Below are 21154 nucleotides of genomic sequence, written 5' to 3'. Positions count from 1 at the left end.
AAAATCACTTGTTATTACATTACTTAGATAATTTGCTTGACATGAGATGAAATAGGTGTTGAGAATTAGGTTCACATGATAATAAGCTTGGTATCAACACAATTGCTAAATTTTATAATACAAAAGAAAAAGAAACTTCATATATAAGATCATCATAAACACCTGAGTTTTTTCAATACCTGTTTTTGCTGGAAGCTCCCTATTCATCTATGTAACTTATAATTTAAATTTCAGTTGAAACACTATAAAATTATTTTGTAGTGCTTGTATAGTTAAAAGTTATGTCCTCATATTTTATAAAATACACCCTGCTCCTCCTCCTGATATCACTCTCCTCTCTATTCAGATTAATCACAGACTGACTGTAGCACTGTATTCAGTTATACCCTGAGCTGACATTTAATGAGAAACTCTTCTGCAATAAAGCTTCCAGATTGCCATAAATAGAAAAGATTAGACTCTCCTTAACCTTCCTTCTCTTAACAAGCTGCTGAGCCATTAGCTTAAAAAGTCTTGAATTTCATTCCCTTCAAAGGAACACAGTTCTCTCTATTTACCTCTAATTTCACCTCTTAACTAAGAATTCATTATAAAATAGTATGCAAAAATATCTGTAAATACGGGTTTTCTCAAATATCTTCTGGTATTTCTGAAAAGAAATGCTCAAATACTGGTCAATATGGTCAAATACAAGTGTAAAGAGATGTTTGTCAGTGGGACCATGGATGAAAGGTAGGTCAAGGGGTAGAAGATGCCAAGGTAAAAAAAAGTGTAGGGTAAAACTTTTTGCACAAATTAATTAATTTTCATTTCAGACTTTTTTTTTTACATTCTTCTTTGAGAAGTGTGTTAAAGGACCATTTAATTTTAACAATATTGTTAAACTGACACTAGTAATAGATGGCATATTTTTCTTGCTTTGGATATGATCTTTTAATCCTTAAATAGGAAGAGATATAATAGTTAAGATCAAGATGATTTTCTCGAATCTCTCATAAACTTCCAATTTATTGCCATTAGGAATGGCCAAGACAGGCACTAAGGATGTTACAAGCAAATTTATAGATGACTTTTACTTAAGTGTGCATTTTGGACAGATTTCAGAACAGCAACTCCCTGTCTAATTGCATTTCAGCAGCAAAGGAGATTGTTTAGTCAAAAGTATGGATTTTTGCTCTATCAGTATTTCTTGTAGTTCAAACAGGATTTAGAGAGGGTCCACAGAAGGGCCACAAAGACAATCAGAAGACTGGGAAGCCTGCCATATAAGGAAACGTTAAAAGAACTGGGATTGTTCAGCCTCAAAAATAGAGGGATTAGGGGAGACCTTGTTACCATGTTCCAGTATTTAAAAGGTGATTACAAGGATGGAGACTCCCTTTTTACAAGGAGTCACAGGGAAAACACAGGGGTAATAAGTACAAGATACTCCCCGGGAGATTCTGATTAAACACAAGAGGAAAATTTTTGACAATGAAAACAATCAGTCATTGGAATAACCTCTCCAGGTAAGCTTTGGATACTTTTTAGCTTCGCCTGAATGGGGTTCTGGGCATTTTGTATAGACTGTGCCTTTACCAAGAAAGACTGGATCAGACGATCCTCAATGTCCTCTTTCAACCTGATATTCTAAGATTCTATAATGTCATAAGATAATAAATACAAGTAATACTATCCCACATTTTCAAGATACCAAGATGTGTACAATTCTTTAAGTTTCAACATTAAAAGTGATATCAAAGGAAGAATCATCCTTATGACACTTAAATTACTGGAATCAATTAAAAAAAATTTAATTTTTTCCCCCACAATGTCTTCTCTCATTTCCTCAGTGAAATTCTAGTTTTCTATTATGGACATTATCTTTCCTGAAAGAAAAGAGCATGCACACACTTACTGAGCAAATTACTCCAGCACTATAGTTAAAAGAAAAATCAGGAAACAAATTATTCAACAAAGGTATAATGAAGACAATGGCATAAGTAGAACATAAAAGCTATAATTTGCAAATGAAATGCATATGTCAAGCTCTAACAAAAACAGATGCTGCGTAATAAGTAAAATTATACAAGGCTACATCATTATATATTGTCACAATGAGAGAATTAACTGCATAAATGTGACATTATTATAAAAACACTTAAAATTGTAATATTTATAAAAATGGTGTGTAATTTTAAGAAATTAGAACTGAACAAAGCAACTAAATATCTGAGTAGTATCATGCCTATTCATAAAGCATAGACTGCTGTGAGAGCATATGCTCAAAGCCAAAGAAGAAGAGAATCCCAAAGATGTATGAAGGCAGCAATTCCATCAAATACAGAATTACTCTTTCAGCATGACTACCAACTGTTCCTAGCAGTAATTAGGTGGATGTTAACAGACACATTACAATTTGCAAAAGATTTAGTTTCGAGCTGGTCACAACTGAACAAAACCAGTAATGAAATAAAGCTATATGAAGAGAGTTTTTACTCTGAAACTGTATGCACTGGTTGTTCTGTGCCACACAAAATTTATAACTTCTACTTTACTACTATTTACTTCATCTAGAAACTTCCTGTACATGGCAAATGGATTTAGAACAGAGGCTCAATCTCTTGAAGGTTTTGAGTAATGTAATGAGGATGTACTTGGAATGCATATATCTAAAATGCTTTTCACTAATGTATACCTAATACTCTCTCTGGTTTCTATGATCTGATTTTATTCAAGATTGTATCACACTTATCAATGGTGACAATCACCTGTTTACAACTGACCTTTTGAGTAAATTCTGATCAAAAAGAACATTCAATATCTTTCCTTTCTTGTCACTCTCTGCCAATAATTTTCTTTTCAAAATGGAGTCAACCAACCCTTTTCTTCTCCTCTTTGTTATTAATGGTATATATCAAAACTATTTGCACTCTTGCTGCTTGCCAGCTGAGGAGATCTCATGTTGTCCTATCATGTTTCTGGTTCTACGTAGACAAGGGATATTTCCCAAGCCCACTCTTAGTTACAAATTCTACTGTGATACTTATTTCCTCTATTTTGCGATACTAATTAATCATTTAGCCATGACACTTCCTTTTCTTTCCAGTGGATAAGTAGAGTATGCATCTTTCGGAAAATATGGCTATCTAGTGAGTTTTGATTATAAAAGTATTCATATGTGAAAATGTAACAGAAGTTATTTAGCACTGGTAACACTATTGATAGACTCCCTTGTGCTCAACAGGAGATACAAATGAAATAACAGGAGTAAACACAGAGACAAAGAATACAAAGAGATAGTAAGAAGCTGATAAAAGACTGATAAAAAGATTGGCACTGTTGAAAAGAAATCCCTTTATTAATATGAACTTTTCCAATCTTCTAATGCCTGGGATAGAAGATGTAAATATGAAAAAAAAAAGCAGTCTTTTTTTATGCTGAAAAGGTAATATTTCTGGAGCTAAAGGGTTGTCTATTCAAATCCAAAGGAAAAAAAGCATGCATCAGAGTTGTAGTTTAACAATATAAACCCAATATGGCCAGTGAAGCTACACAGACCAGGGATGAGGCAAGTTGATTTCTTTTTTACATGCTGCTGACCTGGTCAAGATGCAAACTGCCTTCTAAGTCACCCCACTGTAAAGACTGAGTGGTATTACAACCAGGAGTAAGTAGGAAGTTTCCACGAGTCTGTTTCTATGGCTTTAAAAAAAAAAAATTAAGCATAAAACAAATAAAATGTGATTTATTTCAGTTTGGTCTATTTACTTACAAAGGTAAAGGGAAGCGGGTTTTGGATCAGAAGACTAAATAGAGGTCAGATAGCTACAATTACTTTAAGCTACATTTGGCATGCAATCTATCCAGCTACGTAAATGGAAAATTATTTTACTGGTAGAGCCGTCTGCAAGCCTGGATGTTCTAGAGTTCTAGTTGCTATTTGAACAACAGGGAATACACTTTATTTAATTCAAATTGCAGAATCTGTTTTCCTGACTGCTGCTTATTATATTTTTGAGATGAAAGTGCTGTTTATGGTTACTGTTTGGTAAATGAATGAGCTAATAGCCATACTGCTGGAGGAAGAGTAGTTAGCTTAATTAAGGTGCAGACATACATTGCTAAATAGTCTGGAGAGGTATACTGACTATCTCGTTAAGCACATAACTTTAAAAATAATCTGTTTAAAACAGCTTGTCAACAGCCTCTTAGGATTTGGCTTGCTATAATATTTTAAAATACAGTTTATGTTTATACAGCAATATAAAGATACATTTATGTTAATCTGGTGCAAAAGGAAATAATTCTGATATCAAACATGCATACACACTGTGATTTATCAATTATTTAAAGAGTAACTGGAAAAGAATGTTAGCTCCGCAACTCTATAGGGGTTATGTCAGCCTAAGGACATATTTCTTCTTGTGAAACACTCTATTTATGATGTAAAAAAAAAAAAAAAAAACCCTTTCAAATTATTATTGCTACAGTTTCAAAATGAGAAAAACATTTAAATGGAATGCACATACTATTTAAATATAAGCTTGAGAAGCCACCTAAGGGTTTTTTGCAGGGCATAGAACAAAATAATTGGTAAAAGTAATATATTCACTCCCTGTAACATCTTCATCACATAAAAATATGTACAGGTGGAAGCCCAAACATCGATGCAGTCATTGGTCACTTGTATTCAATTTAATAAATATAAAGCAAAGGCCCTTCATATTTGTTTGTTTCATATTTGATTTGTTTCACATTTGCAGTTGCATTTCCATGACTCCTCTTGTAATAAAAAACTTCATGACCTTCTTTGCAGATATCTAGAGGATATCAAGAAAACTCATTTCAACACCTCAGAACACTTCATGGAAGTCACTAATAACATTAATACAAGAAATGGGATCTGAAACAGTAGAACAGGTATCTGAATGTCAGGTCTTTTTGTCTCTTTGGCAGAACATTTCTTTGTGAATGGTCCTCATTAAAATGATAATCACAATTCTGTGGACATTTACCTATAAAATGCACCTTACTAAAAGTTTTGAGGATTAAATTTTACGTTCCTTTTTTACTTTCTAGAGAGAGTTTAGGTTATTCAATCATTTTGCTTGCACAATGTTTTGATTACCTCCCTCCTCCTCTATGAATGGGAACCCTCAGTTTATCTTTTTCATAATGCATATATTAGAAGAGAAACATTTTTTTCCTTTCTGAACAAAATAGTAAAGCAGAGCAATGGACACTAGGAGTTCTTCTAAATCTACACAGCTGCTGTAGTCCGGTATTTGAGTGAAGAAATATTAAACAAATACATATTTAGAATCACCCAGTAAAACTTCTTCCCTATGCAATAACAATGCTATAAAAAGGCTATAATTTTCCCCAGGTACATCTGCACCTGGGAAGGGAAAACAGCAGCCACAATAAATGGGAATGCAAAGAGAAAAAGAAAAGCAACAAATAGTTTTATTTACACCCTTTATTTTCAGCAATGAATGAGTCCATTGCTCATGCAGACCAAAACATTTTCCATCAATTTGACTTCCCTGAAGCTGTTTTTTTCACACAAATTATGCCACAAGTTAAGTAGTCTAAATGCTCCAAAATGGTGTGGAACACTTCCTATGAGATGAGAGAATCTCAAGAAGAATGGATTTTAATTTCTTCTCAAAACCTGAGAGACATTCTCATTAGTTTTTAGAACTTCAGGGAATTGCAAATGACTACAGAAGAAGGGAAAGGGGTAAAGAAGGCTTATCTGAGTACAATATTCACAAATACAGAAAATCCCCAGCTGCTAAGTTAAAGACATCTACATCAGCCTATTTTCCTATTTTTGCTGATCTTCGTCTCTCATGGAAAACTTGGCTGCAGAAATGTATGGGGACTTTTCTCATCCTGCTTGTATATCCACACTATGTACCCACCCTTTCAGTTGTGCTGAAACAACTGTTCATGGGACTGCACTGTTTATAAAGTCAGAGAACTAAGTTGGGTTAAAAATCTGCAAAAATAAAATCTACTCTGTAGTATAGGGAGTAAAGTGTCCTATTTGGTCATGGTAGATAATACCAGAGTAGCCACCCAGGATATGGGTGATACAGTACTCAGGCTCCAGGAGATAAGTATTTATCTGCTTCACTTAAGCAATACTCCCGCTGGATGAATCCCACCAGACAGTACGGATGAGTCCCCTGCCAACAGCATTGGCAAGAATTTTACGTGTAGCTCTATGGATAGCACAGAGAAGAGCCTCTGGAAGGAGAAGCACAGCCTCAGCCCTGTGCTGTCCCCAGAGATCTTTTGGCCAGCAGTGAGGCAGATGGCATCGGGCTGCAGGCTGAGTAGCACAGAGAGCTCCTGTCTCTCATGTCAGGGTGACTCTACCAACCTGTAGGCTATTATGCTAAAGCACCCTCTTGCCATTTCCTGTTAGAAGTGGGAGAGGTAAGTATTTAATTCAAGGAGATGGAATTACCCTCTGGAGATATCTGCAGTCTTTATATAGTTAATGGGATAGAAGTAACTGCCTATGTTAGGAGGATGAGTTCACTTCCTTCAACTCTCAAAGACATTTTTTAATACCCCTTTATTATATTGGGAGATTGGGTGGAGAGGATCTTGCTTTTTAGGGACAAACAGCAACCATTTCTGTCACATTACTTAATTCAGATAAAGTAGAAAATAGTTATAAAAACAGAAGTTTAGTTCCTTGGCAATCAGATACGAGACAAGAACTGCTGAAACTCCTTTAAGAATGTTAAATTGACTGAATTATGTGAGAGGCGCCGGCATGTTGACACACCACAGGAAGTTTTTCATCCTTTTTATTACTTTACAAAATTGCTTTAGGAAATAAACACAGTGAAAACAATATTTTCTGCTAGGCAGGTAACAGATTTTTCCCTGGAGTAAACAGCCATAAACTCATGTTGTTTGTTCACCAACAGACTAATAAACACTTTTGGAATTTGGACAGATACTATTTTACTTTGGTTTTTTATCAAGATTTGTCATCTGTACAAGCAAGAAACTAATGAAACAAGCAAATATATCACATCTACATAGATTTGTTGTACATCTTTAAATCTACCTCTGAACAATGTGATCTATTATTTGAATGGTCAGTGTATAATGGGGACAGTGGGCTAAAAGGACCCTTTTTACTGTTTGTGTGATTTCAATGCATCACACTGGAAGAGAAGTAGAATATCTATTAGTAATTAGAAATAAAAATAAGGTTTTCCTTCTGACTTTTAAGAAGTAGCCTTATGAACTCAATTGGAATTATCATGTAATTATCATGTGGATAAGCTGAATTGTGTATCTGCATTGACCTTACATCACCTTTCTTCTAATATAGCTAAAAGTAAGCGTAAGTATTAACACAAATCAAATTATCCCCCAGTGGCATTTCATGTTGTATTTTATGAACTGAACTATTAAGTAGTCACAGGTGAGATGGACAGGCATTCCTTAACTGCCTGGTTGACTCCTTTCCAGCAGTATTTTATGATTTCTTCATTCTGCGTGTCTAAAAATTAGTGACTGTCTTTCCTATCACAGGAGGTCTCATATAAAAGTAGAATTTAGGATCCTGTTATGTACTCTTTAGCACATAAAGTGCTCTCTTGACAAACTACCCAAATATAACTGGCAATTGGCTCATAAAAACTGGGGAATAAGAATTACATGATTACATGCATCAAATATAAAAATGTATATCTATTTTAATATTTGTCAAATATATGTGATAATTAGCTTCTGAGACATTATTTCATATAGTAAAGGATTGCAGGCTTTATTTCAGAAAGAAATGGAGCAACAAAAAAGTTGTTTCATGCAATTTTTATAGGCAAAACCTGTATCAAGTGATTTCATAAATGCAGTAAAGAAAAATTTCCTTTGATTCACTGTACTAGAGTTCCTGATTGATATCATTAGGCAAATGCCTTTTCATAGATGGCAAAATTGTCAAAAAAATTTGTAAACAACTAGAAAAAAAGGAGAAAAGCAGAAACCTTCATACACTCATTATGAACTGTTCAAAAAGGTACTAATTCTCAAAGGAAATTAATACTTTTTCAGTTCAGTAAGTCAGAGAGTACCATGCACTAGGAAATGAGAAGGAAACAAGGTGCTTCATTCGCAGTTTTTCAAGCCTGACTTCATGACCTCAATGACAGCCTGTGACAAGTTTTGGATGTAATTATCTCATTCTCTGAAATAAACAAACTGGCTAGAAGAACCAACAGAACCTTGCAATCATGTTGGTGCCCACATATGTGATCAAAACAGCTATAACTTCAGACATTTCAGACTTCCCCCACAGGTGTTTGCCACTTAACTACCCCAGGAGATAAAGAACTTGTCACAGAGTTTCAGAATACCTTCTGTTAGCAGAGAAATGGCAAGACCAGTGGCAATTTGGGGCTCATTTCCTCTGCAGCTTAGTGATCATTTGTTGTTTCGCCTCTCTGGGTTTATTTGCTCTAACCTCTTAAACCTGTCCTGGAATGGCTGGAATCCCTCTCTTCTAACCCACACCTCTGCCTCTTCCTCTGACTCCATTCTGTTCCACAGGCAAATATAAGCTGTGCACTACTTGAATGCACTTGCTCTTTATGGCACCTTATGAAGCAAGACAACCAAATGGAGAAAGTGCTTTCAACACATTAGGCTACTAATAAGGTATACCCTGAGGTGTTGTATAGCTTTTTGAGTGCATTTAAATTTCTTTTCATTCTTTTTGTCTTTTAATTCTCTGGTTGTGGAAGAAAGGCAAAACTTCTGATGTAGCCACCTCTAAAAATATTTTTTAAAAGTGATTAAGAGGAAATGGATGTCAAAACAAGATAATATTGCTTTAAATATGAATAATAATATTTGTGTTTGTTGTAGGGTTTTTTTAAGATAGCAAAAAGAAGCAATACAAAAAGAAAGGTCATTATTGCCTAGCCCCCCACTTCCCGGTTGCTATTTTATCAACTGCAGTTTGTGATTCAACAGCATTTTTAACACATTCTCACTGAAAATAAACCAACAGTGGAATATTGAACATTTTACTGCACAACAAAAACTAGGTTACAATAGCTGTAAGTCTCCAGCTGCTACTGAAAGGGCAGCTTGGCATTTTGGCATGAAAGGGCAACTTATAATGAGTCCTTTCTTCTTCCCTGTGTTCCCTCTCTGCAAACCCCCAAATGGCTTACCCTTATTCCCAGTTAGAGTCCTATTTCCTTTACTCTTGTCATCATTTTTTGCCACTTAAAACCAATCAAGAGGTGTTGTTTGGTTTTGTTTTTTTTTCTCCTAAATGACAGGCTTCTTGTTACCTTTCACCAGGGTGGAATGTTGAGAGCAAGTGTGACATTCCTCCAAAGTGTCTTGTTTTGATCTGATCAAACAGATCACAGTTTTTATTATAATGTGTTAACTTAAGCCTTCAATAATAATAGAATGAGGGAAGAGAGTCTCAGAGCTTCATACAAATCTGCAGAGAATAAAAAAATATATTGAATATTGTTTTTCTTTAATTTAAATACTAGCACAAGGCTAAAATTTAATTTGACTCCATACAAAAGTGGATGAATCAAACTGCAGGGATTATTTATTGAATGAGAGAATCATATATAAAACTCCAAAAATATTCTCTCTGCAAGAATGTTTCCTTTTTTTTTTTTAAGACTTACATTAAAGTGGTAAATTTAAAAGGAAAGTCTTTTGATTGTATTGTCTCTAGGGACATTGCTTCTCCAAAATTTTATTTTAGAGTTCTATACAATATGAATAGAGATGTTAATATTTTAATCAGATATTAAAGACCACTGCAGAAGTTGTTCACTTGTATACAGCAAAACAAAAAAAGATACTATTAAAAATAACATGAATAGATGTAACATTTTGGAGAAGCAGAGAAAGAAAATTTAATTTTCTTTGAAAACCTATCATGAGTACTTGAAATCTACACCATACATTCCAAAGCAATACTGCAAGACTGCATGTCTTTATGATGAATGCTGCCACCATAATCAGAATGTGTCTGATATATAATATATATGATATATATGATACAAATACTCCAACTATGGAGACAGAAGTTTCTTGTTACAAATTTCCCAGATAATTCTGGAATAAATATTCTTGAAGACATATTTCTCAAAGAAATATTCTTTTCTTGCACTGTTTTCCTATTTGTCTCATTCTCCTTTAGACTCAATTATATTATAGAAATGCAGATGAAACACTGGGGAAACAGCAATACAGTTTGGCAAGACTTAAATTTCTTTGCAGATAAATCAGTACATTTAAGAAGGTGTAAAATTATCTACAATTCATTAAACAAGGTACAGAAATAGTTTGCAAAATAAGACAAACCTCAAATTGCCAAAAACATAAGTAAATATCAGACAGGGCCATATGTAACACTTGATAAAAGTGACATAGAGACAAATGTGGTTTTAATTGTGCACCTGATAACAGCTTGCATTAAAAAAAAAGTGAGGAAAAGTAGGAGTGATTTATGTTATGTAATCCTGATGCTGCACTGACTACAGTTATTCATGTAGATCTACATGCCTTAAGAGAATGATAGATGGAGAAAGATGGCAGCAGTATGTTACAGGTGTATCAAGTTCTGGTTTTTAAATTTTCCAAGAAAGACCTTAATATCGGTACTGGAATGACTATCTGTAAAATCTTCCATTTACAAAGTTGAGAATGGAATGCAGAACAAAACTCAAAGTGTCAGAACACTGTGACCACCTGAATAGCTAATACTGCTTTAAAAAGTGTTGCATGTATATTTACTTAATAAATAATATCCAATTTATCTGAGTATTTGTGTCATGAGAAATGTGAATCATGTATGTAAAACTATTCTATTAGTAATACTTTATAGACTTCCTATAATTCTCTCTTGTTTTGGAGTTCATTTTATAATGCTTTCAACTTCTAAATTACTGAGAGTATTTGATTTTTGCACTACTACAGAATATAATGTAAGAGGTTTGATACTAATGCTGGTATTTTTGGATTTGCTTGAAACATGCATAGCTGAGCAACCAAAAAAAGATAAATATTATTGTAATCCATAAATCATAGGACATTTAAGAGCATATAATTCTTGAAAACTCAAAAATTACTAAAATTGGAGCTTTCTGATTGGCTCGCCATTGTATTGTAACTAAAAAACTAAACTATTCAATCTGTTTACTTCACATGAGGGTTATTTATTTATTAATGTAATATAACATTCTACAGTATGTCCTTACTGGTGGTAGTATCCACCAGAAAAAAAGAAACTAATGTTCTACTAATTTATTTCAATAATTTGCTTACCCTGAATATAGTCCTGTTATATTTTATTCTTCCTACAAGTGGAAGAGATTGTATTACTCTAATCAGTTCTTTTCTCCTGTTTGTCACTCTTTGTCTCCTCTTCTACCTAGTGACTCAAATAACCCCTGTACCCAAACTTCAACATTATAAAGATAAGGTATTATCATTTTCTTTTTTCTAGTGGAAGTGAAACAATTTTTTTTTTTCTGGTCTTAGCAGCAGTTTCTTTCACTAGGCACTACTTTCTAAGCATACCAAAAAGTTCAACTGAACCTTTAAACTCTTCAGAACAAAGGCTTAGGTTCTGGAAAACACACCTATTGGGCCAATACCCAGTTTGTAGACTTCTTCATGATAGCTTTCATGCTATTTCTGTGCTTCTACCATCGACTATGTGTGCCTCATTGATTTCACAAATGCTATTTTTTATCCAGAAAAATGCAATGTAATGGCATGAAATGAAGTTACTGTGAACTAAATCTTGTAAGATCTTGTGGATATTCTCAAGATAAGGTTAAAACTTTTTGCCACCTCCTGCTTAGAAACTTTACCTCAGCTGCCTGTCATTCCTGTCTGATGAAGTTCATGTTGTTTCTTTGCTGTCAAGTGATGGCTCCAAGGTAAAAAGCATAAATGTGTTGCTGTTGCAGTGTTTTTCAAAGAAATTACGGAAGAGGAAAGGAAAAAAAAATATTATTGCCCTTACTATAGAAAAATCTACCACAGAGAAAGCAATGGGCAAGTGACAAATACTGTGTTGTGAGGATAAATCCCCAAAAATTCTATGAAGCTATATCATAGAAGTTGCAAACTCAAATGTATTTTTTTTATTATTCTTTTGTTAAAAAGACCCAAAATGTCTGACTTCCATTGTACTAAAGCCATTAAAAAATTTGCCTTTACATTTCCTGACAATTACAGCACACAAATTAGGGATGTATTGGCAAATGGTGGTTCTTTATAGAGCACATACTTTTGGATTCTTTTCTTAGACTCTTCCAGAGTTTAATTTCTTTAAAAGCTACATGACCCATTGGATATTGTCATCCCAAAATTATGAAACAAAAGAGATGTAAAGGACTAGAAATCAGTGTTTTGTCAATTACCACCTAACTTAATGCAATTTAAAAGTTCATGGAAAGGCAAATAGTTCATAGCTGAATTGAACAACTGAATTGAAAATTCCTACTTGGAGCATTAGCAAGAAAAGAAGCAGCAGCTTGTTCCCTTTTTAAATGGCTTTTGCCATCCATCCAAATTGGCAAGAAAAAGATGTAGAACCTCATCAGTTCATAGAGCAATTAGAGTTCCCAAGCCCAGGTTCAATTTAGCATATTCAGATTTCAGCACATTAACTTCAGTATCAGGATTGCTTAGACGAAAAGTTCAGGTTTAATATAACCCTTCTGGTTTTTGAGGGTACTGATAAAACTGGCAAATTTTTAACACAGGTGCAATTCAAGTGACTAAAGTTGGAGAGGAATCCATCTTCAGAAATGAATAATCCTTACAGATTCATCAATTACAGTGTGATATTAAGTCACTTCCAACGGTGCACTTATATAGTATGCATTTTAGTTGCATGCCAGTATACAACCCCATTCATGTTGTGCAATTTTAATGTATTTCACTTTACATGAAATATGAGCTTCTAGGGACCAAAAAAATTAAAATTACCGGTATCACTCTCAGTGTCCTTAAAACACTAGAGGATGCCTGTGCTAACCTCCTGAAGATGAAGAAAAAGAGTGACTATCTGAGGTTTGTCTGTTAAAGATAATCTGAAATAAGGTAAACTACATCAGTCAGCACATGGATTTTTTTAAAATCTCTTCTTATTAGTCAAAATATAATTTCTATATCTCTGCATAAAAATTGTAACTGTCTTTTTGCATAATAATATGAGTTCTAGCTTGTATTATACAATGATTAGTAGTATAACCAATGCAGGAAAAATGTGTTTGCTTCCAGACATCTTCTTCCAGACTCCATTCAGTTAGCAACATTGCCTTTTAAAAATGGTGGTCGTGTCAAGGCATTTGTATTAGCTTCTACCTCTGCATTTCTGTTATGGATTTGGTAGATACTGGCTATACTGCTGATCCTGCAATTCAATTGTGTCACGTTTGTGTCGGATATGGACATGTTGGATCATGAGAGAAGAGTTTTTTGACAATATCCTTAGAAAAACCTAATTGATTATAGGTTCAACAAGGTATTTTGGAGCCAGGGACCTATATTCACAACTATTGGATACATGTGGCAACAGAGGACTTGTTATTCTGATGGTTCAAAACCATCAGAATGCACTCAAACCATTTTTGGGATTTGAACCATCAGTTAATTTTTTTCAGACAGTTTGTGTGTGGAAAAAGTAAAATAATTCATATTTTCTGACTCAGACTAGTATACCACCTTTTTTTCTTTTTGGTCAAAAATATCCAGGCATTTCTTCGGGAGATTTATTCAGAGAAACTCGCTTTGGCCCCTCAAAGACACAAATGACAGGTTATCAGGATATATATCTATCTCCTTAGGTATCAAGTATGAACTCACCACCCTAGGGTCCTTTACCAGTCAAAGGAAAGACAGACATGTCCTGAGGGAATTGATTTCATTATAAAATGGACATCAACAGTAAATAATAAGATTCGCTCTGGATTTTCGGCTTGAAGACATCTAAAGTTAGGCAAGAGAAATCTCACCAGAATGTACACAGCCCAGATTTGATACAAGGGTAAAGGAAGTGCTTTCATTAACAATCTAGCTGTTATAGTCCTTTTTTCTAATTCTATTTCCTTTTTTTTTTATTTAAAGGTAGATAGCTATGAGAAACATCAAGTAAGTAAATATTTCTGTTAGCTGCATGGTATTTTAATTAAATAAATTATTTCCTGTAACCTCTAGATAGGAATGAGAAGTTAATTGAAACTAAAAATTGGTCAATTTACCCAAAGAATTAGAAAAAAATCCTTAACTGTCTGTTTCTTAGGCTCTGGATGACACAGTAAGGGAGAATGACTATGAGTAAATGCCTCTCTCAGATAGGAAAAATGCTAACATCAACAGTATGTGCATGTCAATAACCATCTTGTAAAGAAAAAAAAAAAAAAAACAGGGACCTCTAATTGCATCTAACCATTCTTCTCTGTAGTTTGGGTTTTTCCCTCTCTGCGTTTGTAAGGTTTCTTATATTCACTTATCACTTATGCTGTCAAATAACTAATTCTTTCTGTCAACTGACAATTCAAAAGAAAGGTATATTACAGGAAGGAGAACGTCATTGTTTTCCAGAAATTTGTAAGAGCTATGAACAAATAGGACGATCCTAAAAATAGACCCATGGATAATTATCATAAGCCCTAACTCTCATGGCTACTTTACAGGATGTCTTTGAGATAAAGTAAATACAAAGACTGGCATAATAGCTGCATAATTTAGGCTATTTACCTCTTATAAAACATTAGATTATTTTTTCTGTATTTTATGGAAACCAGCATAGAATTATAAATTGTAGTCAGAAAAAAATCATGTAATAACATTGTATTGCCAAAATTCAAGTTATGCTAAGTAACCATAATTATAGTCTCATCAGAGCTGAAGTGTTTCAAAACACCTGTAAAATTTAGGTGCCTCTGCCTACTGTTGCAAGCAAATAAATCCACTGATTTAAGTAGCAAAAACCATTAGTAAACTGAAGTAAAGATGGTAAGAGGAAAAAACCCAGAAGCCTCAATTGTCAGGGTGCCTAGTGAGACAAGAAAGGTTCTACATAGCAACAGCATTTTAAGTATGAATAAATAGCCATAAAGTTCGCTGGTACTGCATGGAAGCTTGCAGATGGCAGATGAATTCATGTCTGTCATGTTTTTATAATACAATGACTTTTACATATTGCTGCCAGATGGAACACAGTTTTGCATCTTGATTATAAATCTCAAAAAAATACAGCTTCCTTCAATGTGTTCCCTATATTTGAAACAAAAGCAAATTCAGAGACAGATTTGGGAAGCCAAAGCAGATTTAAGGAAATATAAATTAAATCCTCAAGGGCTTCCTTGTTATAACTCAATTCAAAATAATGGAGTTCCCCATGTACTCTCAGTTTTTTTAGGAAAACCACAGAAGGTATCATACAGGTTCCTATACAGGGAGAACTACAAGTTCATTGTTAAATGTAAATACATCCCAGTCAGGTCCAGAAGACCTCTTAATTTAACTTAGTATTTGAAAACACTTTTACATAACATTTATTTCTGCTTCAACAAAAAGTTGTATCTATCCCACAAGCTCAGCTGGTAAGAGTGCAGTGCATGAAGCACAAATGAATTTAATCATTGCTGATAATGAGTATCTGTACGTACACCACAGAAGTACCTCGCCTTTCCCATCAAGATATCTTGACAGATCTAAAATCTAATTCAGATCTGGTTATACCACTTTCTGGAGAGATGCACTATGAAGAAAGTACAGGATTTTTGTATTTTAAATGCATTCCTGCATCACCTTGCTTCCTCCTGTGCGTCTGGTCTTTGCTTCTAATCCTAATTGGTATTGCTATGAAGCGAATAACTCTGATAGCAAAAAGTGAATTATATGACTGCAGGGAAGAATATTTTCCTATTCAATGGTTTCTCACAGAGTCTGATTTGACAACAAACTTGAGTTGACTTCTCTCAGACAGCCTCAAGCATTGTTTATATGCAGATAATTCTGTGTGTGAACCCATTAGGCTTTTACGACAGTTATAATCAAATATGATTGGGAAACCTTCTGGCTTACTTGGATCCATACTTACATTGTGCTTTGTGAGGTTGGAAATGTTACTTGCTATTGCTTGTAGCCAGTCAATACAGTCTTCAGCAGAGAGACACTGAATTATTCCACTGCAAACCCCATCCACAGCAATTACTTGGAATGCATTTTGCCTATAGACATATCATAACAGATCAGGTCAGAAAAAAATTTTATCTTTTCTAGCATATCATCTTAACAATACTTGTAAAAATGCTTTTCTTTCAACTACAATCAAGGTCAGCCAGTGAACACTGACAAAATGCTGGTTGTCCTGTTTTATAAATACCTGATGTATTAAAACAATCATGCTAAAAGGTCAACTCAGACAATGTTAAGCTTCCATAAGGCTATAAAAAAATTCCATAGACCAGCTCCACAGAATCTTGACCAGCAGGCTGTACAACCTCAGAAGCCGAACAAGTGATAGAGCTGATGCTTATCTAAGACATAATACAGCAGGCTGCAGAGAAGGAAAGTGCATTAGAAACCATGGGCAATAATTTGGTAAATTCAGTGAATACCAGTATCTTTTTCTCAACACCTTTGTTTTATTTTTATAATACATTGTCTAAACACATTTGGATTACTGTCTGGAGCCCCCTTGTTGCCTGCTCAAGCTTATAGAATTTTGTTTCTCTTCTAAACTACCGATTGAAAACTTGAAGAAGTCAAAATTGATCAAGTAGCATTAATGATTTTTCCAATTGAATTTCTGAATATAGGATCATTACCAAAATACACTCCTACCTCTGCCTCTACCCCTAGCACCAATCTGGGCACATATACAAAATTCCATCATGCGTTATATACTGATTTTCCACTTCTAGACACTGAGCAATTATAGAACAAGAGAAAATTTTTCAGATGCTAAAGCAGTAACAGACCTAATTTCTTCAGTAAATCACTTTATTTGCTAAAAGCTCTTGTAAGGCTCACAGATCTCTGTCTTCCAAACTGAAAAACCTCAATAAAAATCCATATCTCGGAGAAGGAGATTACTGAACATAGAGAGAATACCAAGTTCCACTGCTGACTTTCTGCTATAAGCCCAACTGCTAATGATCAATTCATAGTTAAGATTAAGTACATCATTCAGATTCTTTGAGAATGGCTCAAGCAAAGGGCCTGTTATCTCCAGGGTAAAACTGAGTGTCACTAATGACAGCTTCTGGCACCTGAAGACAGATATCAGTCTTGAAAAGCTGTTTATTCAGGGTCTTTTACCTCTTAAAATTTTATTCTAGTTGTATACAGTGTAAAGCTAATATCTGTCTTCACTCCATCCATGTTGAGAGACTGTTTCTACAGTCAGGAGAAGCAATAGAAGTTAACTAGAGCCATACCTTTGCTTTGAATGTTCTAGCATGAGAACCAGATTATGCAGGATAATGAGGCTTATATTAACATGATCTTTCAGGGTTCTTTGGTTTACTTAAATCCAGCAGTTCAGTTGTCTTTCCTAGGGGTAGTGATTTTTCTTTAAATTCACAAAAACACCAACCAAGACAGACTTCTTTCAGAGACTCATTTTCACAATAATTCTAGTAAAATTTTGAGGAAGATTTATTAAATGAACCTTCAGGTAGTGTTGCTAGCATTTATTTATTCTATCCTTTGTTTTAGATGGCTATAAATAGACATAGCAAATTTTTTCAGAATAAATTTCTAAACCTTTACATGAAGACCATAGCATGGGCTCAAAATTGTTGATGATCTCTTTTAAGAAAAATAACACTAGTTTCAGGATTTGCCTTTTTTCTACACAGCATGTCATAAATCAAAGCAGGGATCTAAAATATCTATTAATGAATAACATTAACACAAGTACAAAAACCCCATTATGTTTCAGATTCAATCCTCATGCACATATTTCCCTTGAACTACAAACACAGTGAATATAGTGCAGTTGGGGCATCAGATTGTTCCTACTGTTCCTAGGAATTTGATCTGTGCAAGTACAAAATCATTCATGCATAATGTTATTACCCAAGTATCAGCACCAAACTACTCAACCATCAATAGTATGATATATGGTCACCTAATAAAATATTTGTGAATGTGTCTTAGCAGTAGATAGCCTTAGATTTTTGTAATAGTATTTTCTTGAATAACTCTACCAGCCCAAGTCCATAATACCATGCAAACTTGAAAACATAATATAGTAGATAGATGTTTTGTACTAAATGGAACAAATAGTAGAATAATCACTTTATAATACACCGAAAATTGAGAATGGATAAACACCTATTCAACTACATGTTTCAGGTTCTGGGCCTTCTGGAACACAAAAGGTATATTTGAAATAATTAAGCTTTGCAAGATTAACCTGAATGTCTTCTAGAAATCTGTATGAATACGCCCCAAAATTTATGTGTTTCAACCACTCCGCCGGAAAAGCTAGAACATGACTATGGGGTTTAATATGTATGTGAGAACAATATATTTCCACATCGAACTCTGAATTATAAAAAGTTATTAGGCTTTACATTAAACTGAAAACAGCCTTGTAAATAGTAACTATGGAAAATGTAATTCATTAGCTTTCATTTCATGTTGCTTCCTTATACTATTTTTAATATCCTTTCTTTTATGTTGATGTTTCTAGCAGTCTCTTAAAAAATGATCTACCTTTCTCTCATAACAAATTCTGAGAGGGAGTAGCATTTAAAAATGTTTACAGTAATTTAAATTGTCATTTAAACTGTCTTGCTAGCAACATAAAATGTTGGTTCTATGCTTTAAGAAAAACCCTCTCTCATACGCATCCTGCATTTTTGTGTTTTTTAAAGACTTACTTCTTCATGTTAGACAGATTAGAAGGACACAAGGAAAAAATTATCAGAGTAGTTTTTCAAGGTTTGAGTACGAGTTCAGGTATTTTGTTTCATATTAATATACCTTTGTTTTCTAGAAGTTCAGATCTCAGGTATATCATTACTACCCAAGACACTTGTTTTGTTACATACAAGGTCTATAATATGAACTTTAAGCTTGTTTTTTATTGATGCAGAAGACTGAATTTTAAAACCCTAGGTCTCTGAACAGCTGCTTATGTGCTAATTTTCCATATGAGTAGTTCTATTCAATACCCTATTTGAAGTATACAGTAGAATAGATCTCAGATTTGGCCGCAATGGTTTTGAGTGCTTTATGCTTCACTGTTAAATATGGAGCTGAAGGCTGTCACAGAATTTAGTAAAACATCTCCTGCCTCTCTGATGACTTGATCCTGCTCCATTTCAGTCCAGCCAAGAAGCCTTTGTAACTTTTGGTTTCCACCTTGCCTCCCTGGGCCAGCCACTGCTCCCCAACAGACCAAGGTTCATGCAGCCAAGCAAATATGACCCTGCTATTACTGGTCAAAAGCTGCAGGCTGGCCTTAGCTCCACAATGATCTAAAACAGCTACTGCCTAACCTGCATTAATTTCAGCTCTGTGAATAGGAAAAATGGCTGGCAGACCTAGGCAGTGTAATGCTAAGAAACAACAGCCCTAAGAACCAACTGAGGCAGTGGACAGCTTTTGTGCAACTTTCAGATGTTTACTGAGTACCAGTAAGAAACAGTAAAATTAACTCCACAAAAATCCCAAACAGATTGAAGAAGACTTTTCTTCCCCCAGTTTCTGGGAGTTTCATAAATCCAGTCCTGGGGGGGTCATTAGAAGAAGAAATTATGGAGTAACCTGCTCTGTACTTGTACACAGCTTTCCTACAGATAATGTCTTTACATACTAGAGCTCACAGAAGTATTTCAGCATGAGAACTTCATTCTTATATATACAGATGATAAATGAATCCATACAATAGCTAGATGCTTAAACTGCTTAACAAATATGATCTTATATACTTGCCTTGTTGGACTTTGTAGCTACTTTGTATTTCATTGCTGTACAAACATTAATCATTACAGAATATTTTTGTCGTCCCTCCTAATTTCTTCTGATTTATTAGGATAATATTAAATCAAACAATGCCAAGTTCCAGGTCTGTATGAGAGCTCCACAGCAGCTCTCATAGTGTTGTGCTTTGTATTGGTAGGTAGAACGATATTGACTGCACAGCATTGTTTTGGCTACCCATAAGCAGTATTGGCACAGCATCAGAGCTGTTGTTCCAACATTCCCTCCTCACCAGCAGTCTGGGGAAACAAAATAAAAAATAGCCAGGACAGCTGACCCAAACTGATCAAAGGGATACTCTATACCATATGACATCTGCTCAGCAATGAAAGCTAGGAGAAAGGAAGGGCAGGAGGGGCATTAATTAGTTATGACACTTGTGTTCCAGAGCAATTACTACATGTACCAAAGCCCTACTTCCCAGGAAGTGACTGAACATCACCTGCTGAGAGGAAGTAGAGAACAAATATTTTAGGTTTTTTCTTCCATGTGTGGCTTCTACTTTTGCTTTATTAAACTGCCTTTATCCTGACTCACCAGAATATTTCAACCTTATTTTCCTCCCCTCCATCCTGTTGAGGAAAGGAGTGATAGAGAAGCTTGGTTGATACTTGGCCTCCAGCCACGGTCAACCCATCACGATGATGCCATAAAGTTAAATCTGACTATGAGCTTTGGACAGCTATCCCAGTGATTGTGACAAATTTGCAATGAAATTAAATGTTAATACATGCAAAGTAAAATATGGGAAAAAATAACCTTAGCTATATGGAAACAGAACAAAAAAACCCATCAACTCCTTACTGTAGCTATAAACATAAAGCAAATACAAAAACTGGGAGATGCTTATCAGTTCAGGCTCTTGCTCGTGGTCCTCACCTGAGTATGGTTGCAGCTACTCCTGTGCTTGGACATGCATCCCACTGATCTGGACCTTTAGGCTGACTTCCCAGCCTAAACTGAGCCCCACCTGACCATGATGGACTCCTCTAAAGACTGTTCCTAAGCCTCCTCTGTTCCTCCATGAGAAGTGGGGTAGGATTGTTGTCTGCATGGACAATGCCTTGTCCAGCCTCACTGCAACCCTCTCTCTTGGCTTATCTTCCTCATGGGGCAGTCAGCCCTTGCTGATCTC

At 34.8% G+C, this 21154-nt stretch overlaps 1 protein-coding gene across 2 annotated transcripts in view; it reads right to left on the bottom strand.

The window, feature by feature from the left end:
- Positions 1-21154, bottom strand: part of SNTG1 (syntrophin gamma 1) — a 318609-nt gene that overhangs the window by 80020 nt on the left and 217435 nt on the right. For both annotated transcript variants that reach the window (XM_030971023.1, XM_030971024.1), the window contains exon 11: positions 16121-16250. In XM_030971023.1, coding sequence (XP_030826883.1) covers positions 16121-16250 — 130 coding nt within the window. The remainder of the gene's footprint in view (positions 1-16120; positions 16251-21154) is intronic.

This window comes from Camarhynchus parvulus, chromosome 2, assembly GCF_901933205.1.
Source record: "Camarhynchus parvulus chromosome 2, STF_HiC, whole genome shotgun sequence".
Lineage (NCBI taxonomy): Eukaryota > Metazoa > Chordata > Aves > Passeriformes > Thraupidae > Camarhynchus > Camarhynchus parvulus.
Note: the sequence above shows the minus strand (reverse complement) of the source record. Positions and strands in the feature narration are given on the sequence as shown.